Here is a 19,256-nt window from a genome sequence, read left to right on the forward strand (position 1 = left end):
ATTAAATGTAAAGCAAAAAATACAAGTTAAATATACATATACTCCGTTCAGCAACATGCTTCAAAAAGACAAACAGGAGGGCGACGAGCAGGACGGTGGCCTAAGCGGATGGCTAGGCGGACCGCTGCCATCGACGCCCAAGTGGGCGGCGGTTTAGGCGGGCTTCAAGGAGTCATCATTGGGAGCACTCTAATCATGTTATAACTCAAACTTCTATTTAATAGGTAAACTAAACGTAAATATAAATCAAAGATGGTGATAGTTTTCTTGGTCTCCAATGCAAACTATTCGGCCCATCACTAGCACGGTTACACATCAGGTTCTTTTACTTGAAAAGAACTTGACCTCAAGTTATCCTAGTATAATATTGTTTTATATTATATATTGTTATATAATGTTGATGTGTAGAGAGAGATGTGATAACTTTTTAACGGCGGTTAGTCACTAACGGGGGATCGAAGTCGATGTCGACACTCAGCCACCTGATCATTTCTTTGATACGAATCATTACAATCCTATCATCCCTCAGGAGGAAACTCACACGACGAATCCATACAGGCATCGCGCGTACGCAAGACGTCGCAACCTCCGAGACCCATAAAATGGGGCGGATAACAACAAGAAAAATTTTGCAACGAGTGAGAGTCGAACCCTAACCATTCATATTAGAAGACAAGTCACTACCTCGACGCCAACATACGCCAACTCCTTGTTGTTATAGAAATATACACTAACTAGTAATTAGGCCATATTAGGCCATGGCCCAATCCTGCTAATGTTGAATACACTTTTAAAAGAAAGACAGCAACCCCAAAATTACTATAAAAAAAAAACCTACAGGACGAAATTGCTGACGACATGCTGACGTCAGCATGACGTCAGCCGGGTACTATTCCTACCTGCCGGCTAATATACTTATTGTAAATTAGATATTTTTAATTGATCCTTAGCCACGAATCTATGACTAATTAGGCTAAGCTAATTTTCTAGTGGTACTAATTCAACCTAAAAATTAAAAATATTTGGGTTAACAAATTTGGAAAATGGACAAGAAATGTTGAAGTTCTCATTTTCACATGTAAGCAAAGATACTTACTACTCACGACCCATTTATATAAATAAATGAAAACAAATCTATATATTGATTTCATCCCCTACATTTGTTGGTCTAAATTTGGTTTTATAAGTTCCACCAAATTTGTGCCAACTTTTTGCCGTAATAAAGTTGGATCTTGATGTTTATATCTTAGCTTAGTTAATAAAATGTAGAAGGCGATATGTGTGGATATCATTAGTTTGTTCGAAAGCATATGATTATCAAATGGTCCAGAACCTAATTGGTACGATAATAACATACTTTTTTTATAAAACAATGTTAAAGATTCTAAAAAATATCAATATTCTCACCTAATCGATTAGTGTTTGAATTCTGGCCTCACATTTCAACCCACTTATATTTATATGTAATGTTAAATGTTCAAACAATTATATAAGAAAGCATTTTCTTGTAAGGCTATATGAGGAGGATAACTATATGAGAAGGATAAGTATTTATATTCTGTTGTATTTATATTCTATTGAACTCCAGGCATGTTCTAAACCCATGGAAATTTGATTCTACCATTTTCATGGCGTTTTTATTAATTTATTTATTTATTTATCCATTTTTTTTTAAATCCCCTCTACTTTTTGGCCGGAGGTCCGCTTAGAAGCAATCTCTTTATCCCGCGAATCGAGAGAGGGATGACTATCTCTACTCTTGTGAGTGTTTCACTCGGGGTGGAGAAATGATTTCTCTTTATTCAAGGATAGAGTAAGGATTGTCTACGTCCCACCTCCCCCATACCCCATACATATGGGATTGGGTTTTTTTGTTGTTGTATTATGTTGTATTTCGGCTAGTTATGATATCATTTGACCGTTTCTGACTCTTTTATGATCGTTCTAAGATGTATTGTTAATGAGTTTTGAACTGAAAACATTTGTTAGGATATGAGGACACCAATTATTAAGTCATTTATGATTTTATGATAGATTTTTTCATAAACTAAATACGAATAGATGGATCAGTGTTAGTTTGGAACCTGTCCCCCAAATATCCCGCTGTCTCCATTTCTATTAATGTAGACTCCATATCATTATTTACGTTTACCTAATAATCAAATCTGTCTATATAGCATATATCGTTTTTATATAATATAATTTCGATTTCTAATTTAAAGAACATGATTAGTTTCACTTTGAGTTTGAGATCCCCATATGCATGAGTAAAAACTTACAAAAATCATTTTAATTAAGTTCAAAATATTTGTGATATACAACTTGCCTTTCAAAATATATATATATATATATATATATATATATATATATATATATATATATATATATATATATATATATATATATATATATATATATATATATATATATATATATATATATATATATATATTTGTGTTGTTATTATAACATGTGTTCTTGAGTGTGAATATTTGTCGTAAAAAATTCTGAAAATAAAAGCTTTGTAAGTGTATGGAAAGAGAGTAGAATAAATAATTTCTGCTACTCCGTTTATTTAACAGGCTATGTTCCAGCTAATCTAATAATACTATACAGTACTAGTTTTAAAATTATTTTTTAATTTTATAATCAGTTTTCTAAACAAATAAATCCCCACCATTAACAGTTTAACAGGTACCCATAATAGAAGTAGTTTATATAGGACCCGGCTACCGACCCTGTCACAATTATTCAATTCATCTTAGTACTTACTCCGTCATTACAATATTTGCATTATATAATATTTAATAAAAATTATATGGAATGAAAATACATTTAAAACTCAATTTATTCATATAATTTCTATCAAATATTATATAGCACAAATAAAAATATTTACGGTCAAAATTGACAAAGAAAGACTTTGAAAAGTCAACAGTGAACACTTAAGATGAGACGGATGGAGTAATTTTTATCGAAACCACTTATTCATCCCAAAGTTAGGTTCTCAATATATAAGAACTAAAGCCAAGATACCAAACGATTTTTCACTTAAAGAGTTTATGTAGACGCATTAAAACTACATGAACTGTAAGAATGACGTAATTTCCTAAAACCGGGCTCTCACCAAAATGTATTTCTGATTAAATATATATTATATCTAGAAAATTGTATGACGGCAACCAGAAAATTAATTTAATCGTAAGTACATCATGACTAACTCACAAATTGTCACTACGATTATTTAACAATATCTTCTTAGTTGACGTTGCTGGTATATCTAATTGCGGAAGCCAACACCTGTAGTTTTTAATTCATTTTAAAAAGTTACTTTATATAGAAAGTCAAAAAGATTAAAGCAGAAAGAAGATTGGGTCACGCCCGTGATCTAACAAGCGGCCCACTTTACTATCCAACTTTTTGTATTCAGAAACGTCGGTAATTTTTTTTTTAAAGGGGAGTGATATGTACCCAACCCAAATTATGTACACAACCATAATGCTTTAAAGTGATGTACTACACAACCCAAATTATGTACACAACCATAATGCTTTAAAGTGATGTACTATACAGCACTGTAAAGCATGATGGTTGTGTACATAACAATTTTGGGTTGTGTACGTATTATTACCCCTTTTTAAAACATCTGTTGATTAACATAACGAGCTATATATTAGATTATTGATTATTGATTATTGATATCTATCTAAGCACGTACTATTATGCTGACGTGTCAATTCCTTCTTTATTCTTGTCACATGTTATTCTATTGTTCTTCTCATCTATTTAATTATTTTTTTTCAAATAAGGAAATTATTCATATCCTAAATAAAATACAGTTACTTTAAATATCAAATTAATTAAATAAAATAATATAAATATAAAAATGGAAGTAACATGAGCAATAGAACTTCACATTTGACGTTAACAAAAATATAAAATTAAATAATAATTTAAATTAAATAAATAAATAAAATAATATTAATAAAAAGTTAATATCGTTTAAGCATATTCTAAGTACAATACAAGTACTTAAATATTAAATCACCTATTAGCAGGTGTACACATAAAAAGTAGTAAACATGACGAGCATTCTAATACATAAGATTATATTTGAGCATAAATTATACTCCATAACACAAAATATGTGCGTTAAATGTACGAGAAATAAATGAATAAACTTTAAATAAAATTAGGTATATAACTTAATTTATATAACCAATCAAACATATATACTAAATACAAAATATGATATTTAATTAAATTTAAAGTATATCAACTTTTAGACATTTGCGATATGTATTTTAACGAACGGACTCATAAACGTATCACTATATGTTCATGAAACTTTGCTATATTTAATGAGAACAACTTATTGTTGTATTGTAATTGTATTCAATACTAACATTTACGATACTAATGTCTTCAATACCTCATACTCATGTTATCATACATTATATAAAGTGTGTGTAATACTAACGTTATGTATACAATGTTTTTGATACTGATACTTTTGATACAAATGTTATCGGTGATAAGCGATTTTTTATTATAATTATATTATACATTATACATTTCGTGAGTATCATTACTAATGTAATTGCATTGAAGACATTATGAGCCCGAACGCACGAGTTCATAAAACTTGTTGATTTATATTTTACAAAACTTATGAGTAGATTTTTTATTAAATAATAATATGGTCATGATACGAAATTGTTTTACCAAAAATTCATCAAAACAGCTGTTAGTCTCAGGTGGACCCTACCCCATCAGGACGGACACATGACAACTTTAAAAAAATCTTATTTTAATTCAATCATCAAATCTTTTTTAAGGCTGTACTCCATCCACGTGTAATCATATTATTCGTCAAATTCCTTCGTATCCTAACCCAACTCAAGATATAGATACACACACCCCCCTTCCTGTTTATCAATCAATCGAACTTTCTAGAGATAACACACAAATATCATATCAAAAATCATGAGAACGGTGGACGGCGTCAAGTGTTTTCCGGTGAGCTGGAACGTGCCAGGGAAGCTATGTGACACGTGTAAAACCGCCGCAGCGTTACTATTCTGCCGTAAGGACAAGCTGTTCTTGTGTCTCGCGTGCGATTTGAAAATACACAGCCATACACGCCATGAACGTGTATGGATGTGTGAAGTTTGTCAGCAAGCACCTGCTAGTGTCACGTGCAAAGCAGATGCTGCTGCGTTATGTGTCACGTGCGATACAGATATACATTCAGCTAATCCGCTTTCTCGTAGGCATGACCGTATACCGATTGTTCCGTTTCACGATTGTGCAGATATACTAATGAAATCATCTGCGTGTAGTTTTCTAGAAACTAACGGAAACTGTAACGGTAACGGTAACGGAAATGATGATTTGATTAGTTCTGTAACGAATGATGATGAAATTGATTGGAGAATTCCGGCGGATATGAAATCGGTCGCGATGTTATTTACAGAATCCGATCATCTTTTCGATTTCGAGTTTCCGGCACCGGCGGATTCAAGTATACAGAGTCAATTTCATGATTCAGTTAACGACAGCGTAGTTCCATTCCACACGGCGTCACCGGAGAAACTGTTTCAACAGTCGGAAAATCGATACGAGATCGATTTCACTAGATCTAATATTAATTCGTACACTAAAAACAGTTATATAACGCAGTCGTTCAGTCATAGTGTAATATCATCTCTTCACAACTGATCCAGATTTTTACGATTTCATTCAATAACATAATATAACAGAATTCTAAAATCGAAATATTATATGATTTCAGGTATCGTCATCTTCAATTGACGCCGGAGTTGTGACGGAAGGAAACTCGATGTCGGAGATATCTCGTCCGTTTGTGCTACAAGTGAAAAGTGGATGTGAGATGAACGGAGTCAACGAAAGTCAACAACCGATGCAACTGTCCGGTACCGATAGAGAAGCTAGGGTTATGAGGTATAGAGAGAAGAGGAAGAACAGGAAGTTTGAAAAAACTATTAGATACGCTTCACGAAAAGCGTATGCGGAAACACGGCCTCGTATCAAAGGACGGTTTGCTAAGCGTACGGAATCGGAAGAATTGGATGCAGATAGGTGGTTGTTATCGGCGTCTGGTGTGGATGTGGAGTACGGCGTCGTTCCATCTTATAGCCGGGATTTTTGATATTATATTTCCTTTTTAATCCCGGTGAAGTTGTATGACAGTATAAGTTATAATGTGAAAATTAGATTGTCTTCTAATCTGGAGTAATTATTAATGATTAATGATGGAGTAGTGACTACATGAGTATTTGACTAGTTATTTTGATTACAACGTGGTCATAGGTCATAAAGTCAAAAGTAGACTATAGATTTTTGGCTCACCCCCAATTCCGGAAAGGCTATGCTTAGTAAAACACCGGAAAAACAGAATCCTACAACAAATATGCTTAGTAAAACACCTAGAGGCCTTGGACTAGTGGTATCAGAGGAATTCTTCAACCAATAGGTTGTGGGTTCAAGTCTCATTTGAGACAGTGAAATATAAATATTCGTGATTTCGTGTGTGGATTGTTGGTTTGCTTTTAAAAAAAATATGCTTAGTAAAACAATACATTTATAAATAGTTTTTTTTTTAAGGCAAACTCACACACTCACTTAATATTAACACGAATATATACACCACGAAATGTTCTAAGTAAAACTCGAACTCTCAATCTCAAGGTTGTAAAGTTGACCTTGATACAGTCAAGACATTGGCTCTTTACTCATTTATATATAGAGTTATGTTATAACTCTAAAAACAATACAATAACTTTCGCAAAATCATTTTCCCCCCTAAAATAACGATAACATTAAAACAAAAGTTTTTTCATCAATAGATGAAAAAGACGAACAAAGACAATCGAACCAAAAGCTCTCCAGACTCGGAAGCAGTAAACGAACTCTATCATTAACAAAGAACAAAAGCTAACTAAGTTCGACCCTTAAACAACTGGATCACTAAAACGATTCCTAACACAATCAAATACAAGAACCAAAGCAAAAAATTGAAATCTAACTAAACTACGACAATCATCACAAAAATAACCAAATCGATCACAAACTACATAACAACCGATTTACCTTTTCGAGTCTTTATGATTGGCTTAAAAATCATATGAAATTGGAGCCGAATTTATTATTTGAACAATTCACTTACAAGTTTGTAGTCATAACCGAAGTCTCCGATGAATTATCCACCAAAACCTTCTCAATTGATAAAGTTGACACATCACCGATCACGTTATTATTAATATTAGTATTGTTGTTGTTATTATTATTATTATTATTATTATTATTATCATTATTATTATTATTATTATTATTATTAGTGTTATTATTAGTATTATTATTATTAGTATTGTTATTAGAATTGTTATCAGTATTATTATTTGTATTATTATTTGTATTACTATTAGTATTATATTTAGTATTATTATTATTATTAATAATATTATTATTAATATTGTTATTACTTTTGTTATTAGTTATATTATTTTTATTATTAGTAGTAGTATTATTAGTGTTGTTATTAGTATTATTATTAGTGTTTTTATTAGTATTTTTATTAGTATTATTAATAGTATTAATATTAGTATTGTTATTATTATTATTATTATTATTATTATTATTAGTATAATGTGTATTGTTATTAGTATTGTTATTAATTATATTATTAGTATTATTATTAGTATTATTGTTTCCATTATTAGTATTATTAGTAGTATTCTTATTAGTATTATTATTAGAAATCTTAGTATTATTATTAGTATTGTTACTATTATTATTAGTTTTATTATTAGTATTATTATTGGTTTTATTATTAGTATTGATGATAGTATTATTATTAGTATAATTAAAAGTATTATTATTATATAATTATTAGTGTTGTTACTATTATTATTTGTATTATAATTAGTATTACTGTTATTATGATTAGTATGGGTATTATTATATTTATTATTATTAGTATTATTGTTAGTAAGTTATTAGTATTGTTATTACTTATTAGTATTATTCTTCTTCTTATTATTATTAATATTATTATTTGAGACGACCCGTCCTAATCCATAAGGACGAATACGATAACATATGATTACATTTTGAGGTATTTGACCTCTAAATGATACATTTTACAAATATTGCATTCGTTTTTAAATGACAAACTTTCATTACATCGAAAGTTGACAGACATGCATACCATTTCATAATTTCCAAACTATAAATGACCTAATCTGTCATTTATTTAATAATAATCTTTATTGAACTCAACGACTTGAATGCAACGTCTTTTGAAATATGTCATGAATGACTCCAAGTAATATCTTTAAAATGAGCAAATGCACAGCAGAAGACTTCTTTAATACCTGAGAATAAACATGCTTAAAAGTGTCAACCAAAAGGTTGGTGAGTTCATTAGTTTATCATAAAAAAATCATTTCATAATTTTAATAGACAACAAGATTTCATATTTCAAATAATATGCCGGTCTGCTCACGGCTAAAAACCATTCATATGAAGAACACCTGATGGGAATACGGAAAGTGCAAAACAATCTCACCGGCAGTAGCTAATGCAAAAACGCAAAACAATCTCACCGACGGTAGCTAATGTAATCAAGATGCAAAACCATCTCACCAACGGTAGCTAATGCAATCAAAATGCAAAACAATCTCACCGATGGTAGCTAATGCAATCTTAATAGAAATCGAACCATTGAATCCAGATAATTCTATCATAGAATGTAGTTCATGTATTTGTGTCTATTTTGTCAAAAATTTATAAAACATCGCATGTATTCTCAGTCCCAAAAATATATATTGCAAAAGCATTTAAAAAGGGAGTAATGAAACTCACAATACTGTATTTCGCAGTAAAAATACATATGATGGCATTGAACAAGTGCAAGGTTGGCCTCGGATTCACGAACCTATATTAAGTATATATATGTAACAACCCAACCCATATGCAATCGAAATATGCAAAATAAAAAAAAAAATTGTACAGCATAGTGGCGCGGCGCGCCACTGACCTGCGCGGCGCGCCAAAACGGCCTGCCCAACTTTTCCCTTTTTGTGAAAAAGATCGCCCACTTCCCGACATATTTAGACGAAACGCTTTTAACAACATATTCCAATATGTAAAACTAACACGATTCAAACATAAAATAAGTTTTACAAAGCGAGGCCCACATCGGCCCGAATTACGAGTTTAATACAAAATGCGAGTTTCGACCACAAAAAGTTTAAATACCAAAAGACCCTACGAGCATGGTGTTTGGGGTTAAACTACCCAAGTCTCGGTCAAACTCCAAAAGCTAATATCTCCAAAAGCTTCCCCTAACACAACGGGATCTCTACTCCAAACGAACGTGCTTACCTTTGTCCATACCTGAGCCTATAAAAAGGTAAACAACGAGAGGGTAAGCAAAGCTTAGTGAATGCAATAATTACACATACATATATATACCCCATCTATTTGCAATCACATTCATTAAATACCTCGTACGAACTCGTAACTCAATTTGCATGTCATCGTACCCAAAACACTTAACAAGTCGTACGTTATCACAAAACCGCATTAGCATATACTCAACACAATGTATATATATATATATATAAACAATATGCTAAATAATCGACAATCTCAATATGGTTAACCATAAACGCTATGGTGCTACCGGCTCGTGGTTCACACCATACGCAATTGAGTCATACTCCTTTATAGTGCTACCGGCTCGTGGTTCACACTCAATGCTACCGGCTCGTGGTTTACATCTTATTTTAGAGTGCTACCGGCTCGTGGTTCACACTCGATGCTACCGGCTCGTGATTCACATCTTAGTTTATAGTGCTACCGGCTCGTGGTTCACACTCGATGCTACCGGCTCGTGGTTCACATCTTATTGCACACATGTTATGGCACTACCAGCTCGATGGTTCATACCATAACACCCACAAATAAACACGTCATATACACATACGTATAATTACTCCACTCACCTCAAAGTCTCTTGTGAAATGTAACCGAGCTTGCAAAACTTCAAAGTAACGTACCTATTACATTTTGCATAATATTAATCACAAACTCTAGTTGGTCAACCAACTAAAACTCCATTCTAGTGTTATCTTGACCCTTGGTGCAATTTCGACCCATTTGCACCCTTAACCCTAATATTTGGGTTAACATCCCCAAAACCCTAATCATTATCCAAGTTAGGTTTAAAACACATTTCAACACAAGGTTTATGCATTAATCACAAACATTAACTAACTTAGGTCCATTTTGACCCATTTGACCAAATTAAGGTCAACACACCCATTTCGGGTCATCCCCTAACCCACACAATGCCCATTTACTTATCTCTAGGTGTGCTAGTAATTGACTAACTAATTTAAGCTCGTAAACATCAATTAATACCTTGAAAAACCCTAGTTAGTCATCTTTGAGTCTACATGGCCCAAATTCACTCAAAATACCCAATTCACTAACAAATGGGTTTTAAGTTCATCACTTACCCCAAACCCCAACCCTTAATCAAATTAAACAAGGAAAACAAAGTTAGAACATACCACCACACTCAAAACGTAGCTAGGAAGTAGATGAACAACTTTTAAACTTGAGCTTAAGCGAGATTCCTTCTTCTTCTTCTTCCCCAAAATGAGTTTTCCCTCACTAGAATATCACTCTCTCTCTAGAAATTAAATGGAGGTGATAAGGGTTTTTGAAGATGGAGTAAATGAAGCTCCAAGAACTGATCTAGGCCTTAAATTCGGGCCCCCTTGTGTAATTACCAAAAAGCCCTCAAAATATCTAATTTAAAAGAAAGGAATCTGTCACAGACCAATGGCGCGGTGCGCAAAATGCATGCGTGGCGCGCAGATTGCCCAGGTCAGATTCTTTTTCATTTTAAAATGTACAACGAAACCCCCACTTCAAGCATCTTATTTACGCTTATGTACACAACAAATATTTGGGTCTTACAACTCTCCCCCACTTGAATCGGAGCGCGTCCTCGCGATCCAAGCCGCATGACAAGAAGGAAGATAAACTAACACAAATTCTTCGGGCTCCCACGTAAACTCGGAACCTTTACTCCGACGCCATTGAACTTTAAAAGTCCTCATTCTTTACTTCTCAACCTTTTGACCTTCTCATCGAGTATGGCAATCGGCTCCTCAATATATTCTAACTTGTTGTTTAGCTCGATTTCGTCTAATGGTACCCAAGATGAATCATCCGCAAGACACTTGCGGATATGGGAAACATGGAATATATTATGGATCCCCGCAAGCTCTTCGGGTAATTCCAAACGATACGCGACTTCACCAACACGAGCTAAAACCTTAAATGGCCCAATAAACCGGGGAGCTAACTTTCCCCGTTTTCGAAACCGAATAATGCCTTTCCATGGCGAAACCTTAAGCATCACCATGTCACCTTCTTGAAATTCGATCGTTCGCCTACGTTTGTCGGCATACGACTTTTGTCTATCTTGAGCCTTTTTCAAATGATCCCGAATCATATCAATCTTGCTATTCGTCTCTAAAACCAAATCGGTACCCCCGATTTCTCTTTGACCAATTTCACCCCAACAAATCGGAGTTTGGCACCTTCGCCCATAAAGAATCTCGTAAGGTGGCATCTCGATACTAGTATGATAACTATTATTGTACGAGAATTCCACCAAAGGTAAGTGCTCGTCCCAACTACCACCAAAATCAATAATACACGCCTGTAACATATCCTCCAATGTTTGATTCGTACGTTCGGTTTGACCATCCGTTTGAGGATGATACGCCGTGCTCAATTTCAATTGTGTACCCATATCTTCGTGAAACTTTTCCCAAAACCGAGATGTAAAACGGGTATCTCGATCCGAAATAATAGATATAGGAACACCGTGTCGAGAGATGACTTCCTTGATGAACAACTTAGCCAAGGTCTCCGACGATATCGCTTCCCGAATGGGAAGAAACAAAGCACTTTTCGTCAATCGGTTAACTATCACCCAAATTGAATCAAATTGGGTTCTCGGCGTCTTTGGTAACTTTGTGATAAAATCCATGGTAATGTGCTCCCATTTCCACTTCGGGATTTCTAACGGTTGTAACTTACCATACGGCTTTTGGTGTTCGGCTTTAACTTGCAAACACGTGACGCATTTCTCAACATACTTAACAACATCACGTTTCATGCCCGGCCACCAATACTCCTTCCTTAAATCAAGATACATTTTTGTTGCGCCCGGATGAATGGAATACTTTGACTTATGTGCTTCATCAAGTAGCACTCGTCGATAATCTCCCATCTTAGACACCCACACTCTTCCTTGAAAAGACAACAAACCACGCAAGCCCATAGTAATGAACTCTGATTGCCCCATGATTCGTTCCGCATGCTTGTTGTGAACGTAAGCCTCTATTTGAATCACACCAAGTTTTTAAAGAAAATTGTTAGTAATAATCATACGTAACAATCCCAATCGTAACGCCGGGTGATGACTCTTTCGACTTAACGCATCCGCGACCACATTCGCCTTGCCCGAATGATAAAGTATTTCACAATCATAATCTTTCACCACATCCATCCACCTCCGTTGACGATAATTCAAATCTCGTTGATTAAAGAGATGTTTCAAACTCTTATGATCCGAATAAATCGTACTCATGAAACCATACAAGTAATGGCGCCAAATTTTCAACGCATGCACAACCGCCGCCAACTCAAGATCATGAGTCAGATATCTCATTTCGTGTTCCTTTAATTGTCGAGAGGCATAAGCGATGACTTTACCTCTTTGCATTAGAACACACCCGAGCCCATTTAACGAAGCATCACAATAAACCGTCATGTCTTCCACTCCTTCCGGCAACACTAACACCGGAGCTTGACACAATTTCTCTTTTAGCAATTGAAAAGCAATTTCTTGCTCGTTCTCCCAATTAAATCTCTCGTTCTTCCTCGTCAATTTCGTCAACGAAGAAGCGATCTTAGAAAAGTCTTGGATAAACCGACGATAATAACCGGCCAATCCGAGAAAACCTTGGATTTCCGTAGGCGTAGTCGGTCGTTCCCAACTCTTCACCGTCTCTATCTTCCCCGGATCTACTTGAATACCATTTTTGTTCACAATGTGGCCAAGGAATTGAACCTCCCTTAGCCAAAATTCACATTTGGAGAACTTCACATACAACTTCTCCTTCCGTAACGTCTTTAACACACTTCGTAAATGATGTTCATGTTCCTTCATACTCTTCGAATAGACAAGTATGTCGTCAATGAACACAATTACCGACTTGTCCAACATAGGTTGGCACACTAGGTTCATAAGATCCATGAATGCCGCCGGTGCATTCGTAAGACCAAAAGGCATAACTACGAATTCAAAATGCCCATAACGCGTTCGAAAATCCGTTTTCTCAATATCTTCCTCACGGACCCGCATTTGGTGATAGCCGGACCGTAGGTCGATTTTAGAGAAATACGTTGCACCTTGGAGTTGGTCAAATAAATCGTCAATCCGAGGTAATGGATAACGATTCTTGATCGTAACTTTATTTAACTCCCGATAATCGATGCACATCCGCATACTTCCATCCTTCTTTTTCACGAATAAAACCAGAGCGCCCCATGGCGAAGCACTCGGTCGAATAAAATGTGATGACCCGGGAATTTCCGACCAAATTTAAACATAATCTTATATGATTCGACTCGATAAGCAAAGTCTATTAAACCGAGTCTCATTATGTTTGAACTATTTCATGATAACATTTGACCTTTAACTATTTCCGACGATTCACGAACCTTTAATTGTAACTAAGAATGTAAATATAAATAATTATATATAAAACTAATTATATTAGTATTAATGAACTATTAAGTAATTTTGTTATTATAAAAGATAACATTTAATAACTAAAGATTTTCATTTTGAATATATATAGTATATTGTATATAAATGATTCAAACATATTTTACCAACGTTATCAAAATATTAAATGTACAATGTTATACTTTGTAGTTAATTGTTTAATATACATAATTAATCATCTACTCAACATTTAAAACATGATTTTATATATATGGTAGTATACATATATACATAAATATAACTATATATATATATATGATTTTATACATAATTATTATATTATGTATATGTAGAAATTTATAATATATCTATGATGAAATAATGTACTATTTTAATAAATATATATAATACTTACATATATAAAACATTTATATTTTTCATAATTACATACATAAGTATAATATAATTAGTATGTAAATAAATATTATAATATATTTATATTAAAATGCATAAATATATAATATTCAGTATATGTTACAATACATATTACATAATTATTAAATATTACATAATAATAGATGATATTAATAAATTAAATTTAAATACAAATATAGTTGTTGTAATAATGTTATTTGTATCGTCAAATATCAATATTTGTATTCAGAATATCACTTTATATCATATAAAGATGAAATTGGATGTATAAATTAGATTATTATTACTAATATTATTATTATCGATAAAATATTAATATTATCATAATTAGTATGGTATTATTATTATTATTATTATTATTATTATTATTATTATTATTATTATTATTATTATTATTATTATTATCATTTTTACAATTATTATTATCATTAATATTATATTTATCATTATTATTAATTTTATTAATATTATTAGATATTAATAGTATTGTTATTATATATTATTATTATTAATTAAAAAAAACAATAGGGATCTATATTATACGCTTGACCTCTGTATCCTTTATCTCTATTATTATTATTTTTTTTGTTTCTTTCCTGCTCCAAACTCGTGAACCTGTGTTGACATTTTCTCCATTTTTTATCAACCGATCTCTATTATTACAAAATGATTATGTATAATTGCAAATCAAATAAAAAGGAAATCCAATGGGATTAAAGAGCACAGCGATATTTTTTTTTCTTCTTCTCTGCACGCTCCAATTTTTTTTTCTCTTAATTCAATTTCGAATAAAGTTTCAAAATCTAAAAATGCAGAAAGGTTAGAAATCTTTCTTTGAATCTATCTGCAAAATCTCAACTCTCAAATCTTTATATCGATCTTGAATTTTGAAGTCAAAGTTTAGTTTAAAAAAAGTCAACAATTGTTCTTGAGACAAATTCGCGTTCGTGTATATGTTTCTGATCAAATTGACGATTCCAGTAGTTTTTATACATGTTTAGAAAACTATTTCGTGTTATAAACATTATCTATAATGTTATCTATTACGAAATCAATTTTTTTTTGTTTTGTTCCAAGAACCGACGCTGCAGTAGGCCTTTAGTGTTTTTTTATTTTTATTTTAGAACCCAAATTATTTTTTTTTCTGTAATGTTTTGAAGCTTTAAAAGGAACCCTGATTTTTTTTTTTTTTTTTTTTTTGGTTATTGATGTTTTGTTGAATCCATGAGACTTGTGGAGAAGAAGAGGAATAGAAGAAAAACAGTTTATATATAAAATTTAAATTCGATATTAGTACAGAGAATCAGAATTGGTGGGATGGTCGAGAGTGTTTGCGTGTGAGCATGTGGTCACGAGATCGAGTCCAGAGGACGGTAGTTTCTTTTTTTTTTTTAAACTCTTTTCATGTGAGGTAGTTTTCTTTTCTAATTTTATTATTGTTATTATATATTAATTATTATTAGTATTATTATTATTATTGTGATTGTTTTGATTGTTATTGTTATTGTTATTATTAGTATCATACTTGTTATCATATTTGAAAGTATTATAGACATTACTATTATTATTATGATAGGTATTAATAATATTATTATTAGTAATAAACTTATCATTTTAGTATTTTATCATCATTAGGATTATGATTATGATTATCATTATTATTATTATTATGAAGGAAATAAAAATATATTATTATCATCAATATTAGAATTTGTACCGGTTTATAAATAATAGTATCATCAGTACATTTACAATTAATAATATCATATTTATCAGTATCATCATTAATATTTACTAGTATTATTATGATTATCATTTATCATTTTATAAATATTAGAACCCTTATTATTAACATAAGTATGGTATTAGTATTAATATTATTTTAGAGTTATTATTATTAGTATCATTAACAGTTATCATTTTCATTTTTTTTGCTATTAGTATTATCATTATTAATAAAATTATTATTATTATTAGTAAATCATTATTATCTAAATTATTATTTTAACAAATAAATCTTTTGTACACTATATATATACTTATGGTATATACTAGGATTGTATTAATAATTCACATAACAAACTAATAAAATTTCATAAATACAATACTAACCACAAATATATGTATATAAATATATTAATGTCACTATTTATATAAACGTAAATCATTATAGATATATATACATAAAATCGATATATATATAAAATATAACTTAAAATATAATATAAGTATACGTTTTAAAATAAAGGTTAGAATAAATTCTACAAAACTATAATATATAAATAATACATATTAATAAATGAAATTTTGTAACTTACATTATACGTATTAATATATACACAATTGATATAGGTTCGTGAATCCGAGGCCAACCCTGCATTGTTCAATGACGTCATATGTATTTTTACTACAAAATACAGTATCGTGAGTTTCATTTGCCTTTTTACCCTTTATATTTTTGGGCTGAGAATACATGCGCAACTTTTATAACTGTTTTACGAAATTGACACAAGTACGTGAAACTACATTCTATGGTTGGATTATCGAAGTCGAATATGCCCCTTTTTATTAAGTCTGGTAATCTAAGAATTAGGGAACAGACACCCTAATTGACGCGAATCCTAAAGATAGATCTATCGGGCCCAACAAGCCCCATCCAAAGTACCGGATGTTTTAGTACTTCGAAATTTATATCATGTCCGAAGGAGGATCCCGGAATGATGGGGATATTCTTATATATGCATATTGTTAATGTCAGTTACCAGGTGTTCAATCCATATGAATGATATTTTTGTCTCTATGCATGGGACGTATGTTTATGAGAAATGGAAATCTGAAATCTTGTGGTCTATTAAAATGATGGAAACGATTGTTTAAGTTAAACTAATGAACTCACCAACCTTTTGGTTGACACTTTAAAGCATGTTTATTCTCAGGTACGAAAGAAATCTTCCGCTGTGTATTTGCTCATTTTATAGATATTACTTGGAGTCATTCATGGCATATTTCAAAAGACGTTGCATTCGAGTCGTCGAGTTCATCAAGATTATTATCAAGTCAATTATAGTTGGATATATTATGAAATGGTATGCATGCCTGTCAACTTTCGATGTAATGAAAGTTTGTCTTTTCAAAAACGAATGCAATGTTTGTAAAATGTATCATATAGAGGTCAAGTATCTCGCGATGTAATCAACTGTTGTGAATCGTTTATAATCGATATGGACTTCGTCCGGATGGATTAGGACGGGTCTTCACAGTTGGTATCAGAGCGGTGGTCTTAGCGAACCAGGTCTTGCATTAGTGAGTCTAACTGATAGTCGTTAGAATGCATTAATGAGTCTGGACTTCGACCGTGTTTGCATGTCAAAAGTTTTGCTTATCATTTAGTGTCGAAAAATTATTTGCTTATCATCCTTAAAGTCTAAGACACGTCTTACTGCCTTTATTGCATAGACAGTGTATAGTTAAATTCATATCTTAGCGTATCTGTTATTGTTACCTTTGCCTGACAGCTTCCGTAGATTCCTCCGTAGCTTATGGGATTTTAGTATTATATATGCATATGTAAATTATGTATTGCAGGGTACTAATCTACATCCTATAATCTATTTCTTATCGAAAATCCTTCATCTGATCGTACGAGATGAATCCCTCAACCAGTTCGAGTCCATCTGATTTCGATAGCTATTTCGATAGTTATTCCGACAGCTATTTCGATATGGATTTCCACTCGAGCTCCGAAAGCAGAGTAACCGGAATGAATCGATCAATTAGCCATCATCTATTCTGAATTAATTGGAGATGGGTTCGTAGTCGACTTAATCAATGGAAACGCGAAGAAGGCGATCATTTCCACTAACCAAATTCACCTCTTGACAATGGACCTAAAACGTTTACCGGCGAACCTGTTCGAGACACCATTTTCTCTCTCATTTCCAAAGTATCTCATCACGATCATATACTATCTCAGATTCTAAACCTCATTCATCCGCTCGTCCGAACCGACAATCATCCCGGTGTAATAGAAGAAGTTAACGAACTTCGCGCATAAGTTGTAGTCTTGGAAAATATGGTGCAAAACGTACCAGCTTCATCCAAATCACCGGCACCAACGGTACCACCAACAACCCAAATTTCAATATCACATGCCTCAACATCTCAATCTATACCTCGAGTATAATCATCATTCTACATGACATTCTACATCAGTTATCTTCGTTCGACATGGTGATTATGTAATCTCTAATGTTTTAGAGATTATTTATTCTAGTTCCAACTGAAAACTAAATGAGTTTAATATCATGTTAACTCATTAAATTCATGATTACATCTGAAGAAAATATATATGTATATATGTTTTCATAAAGATTGTAATTAAAAATTCTTTTGTACAAACTGTTAATAATAAAAATATTTTAACGGGTAGGTAATACCCGAGGAATATTTAAATTTCACATTAATAAGTTACACTGTATATTCTTCGAATCTGATTCAACAGTTATTCACTATCCTATTTACAACCACCGGGATACTTATCCGTTCACCAAAGAATAACTATTTTCATTCAAATTCAATTTCATATTTGAATTTTGACATATCAGAATCCAACAAGTGGCATAATGAAGAAATAATGGACACAATAAAAATTGATTAGAAACAGACTAATTAACAATATTAAATTTTATTAAGAAACCACGCTAACAAAATCCTAGCTAACTGTTCCTAGCTAACTGTTAATTCCGTATTACATTTTATTTATCGCAATTTATTTATCACAATTTATTTTATCGCAATTTATATTCTCGCAATTTTATTTATTGTCATTTAATTTCTGTTATTTACTTTACGCACTTTATTTATCGTCATTTAATTTCTGTTATTTTTTTTACGCACTTTAAATATCGGGACACGTATACAAGGTTTTGACATATCATATCGACACATCTATATATATTATTTGGAATCACCATAGACA

General features: G+C 32.1%; 1 protein-coding gene across 1 annotated transcript; it reads left to right on the forward strand.

Moving 5' to 3' along the window:
* The first annotated feature begins 4,932 nt into the window (after positions 1-4,932).
* On the forward strand, positions 4,933-6,290 carry LOC139904106 (zinc finger protein CONSTANS-LIKE 5-like). The gene is made up of 2 exons (XM_071886039.1): positions 4,933-5,697; positions 5,795-6,290. The coding sequence occupies exons 1-2, from the start codon at positions 4,987-4,989 to the stop codon at positions 6,170-6,172; spliced, it is 1,089 nt and encodes a 362-aa protein (XP_071742140.1). The 5' UTR covers positions 4,933-4,986; the 3' UTR covers positions 6,173-6,290.
* The last annotated feature ends 12,966 nt before the right edge of the window (positions 6,291-19,256 follow it).

This window comes from Rutidosis leptorrhynchoides, chromosome 4 (genome assembly GCF_046630445.1).
Source record: "Rutidosis leptorrhynchoides isolate AG116_Rl617_1_P2 chromosome 4, CSIRO_AGI_Rlap_v1, whole genome shotgun sequence".
NCBI lineage: Eukaryota > Viridiplantae > Streptophyta > Magnoliopsida > Asterales > Asteraceae > Rutidosis > Rutidosis leptorrhynchoides.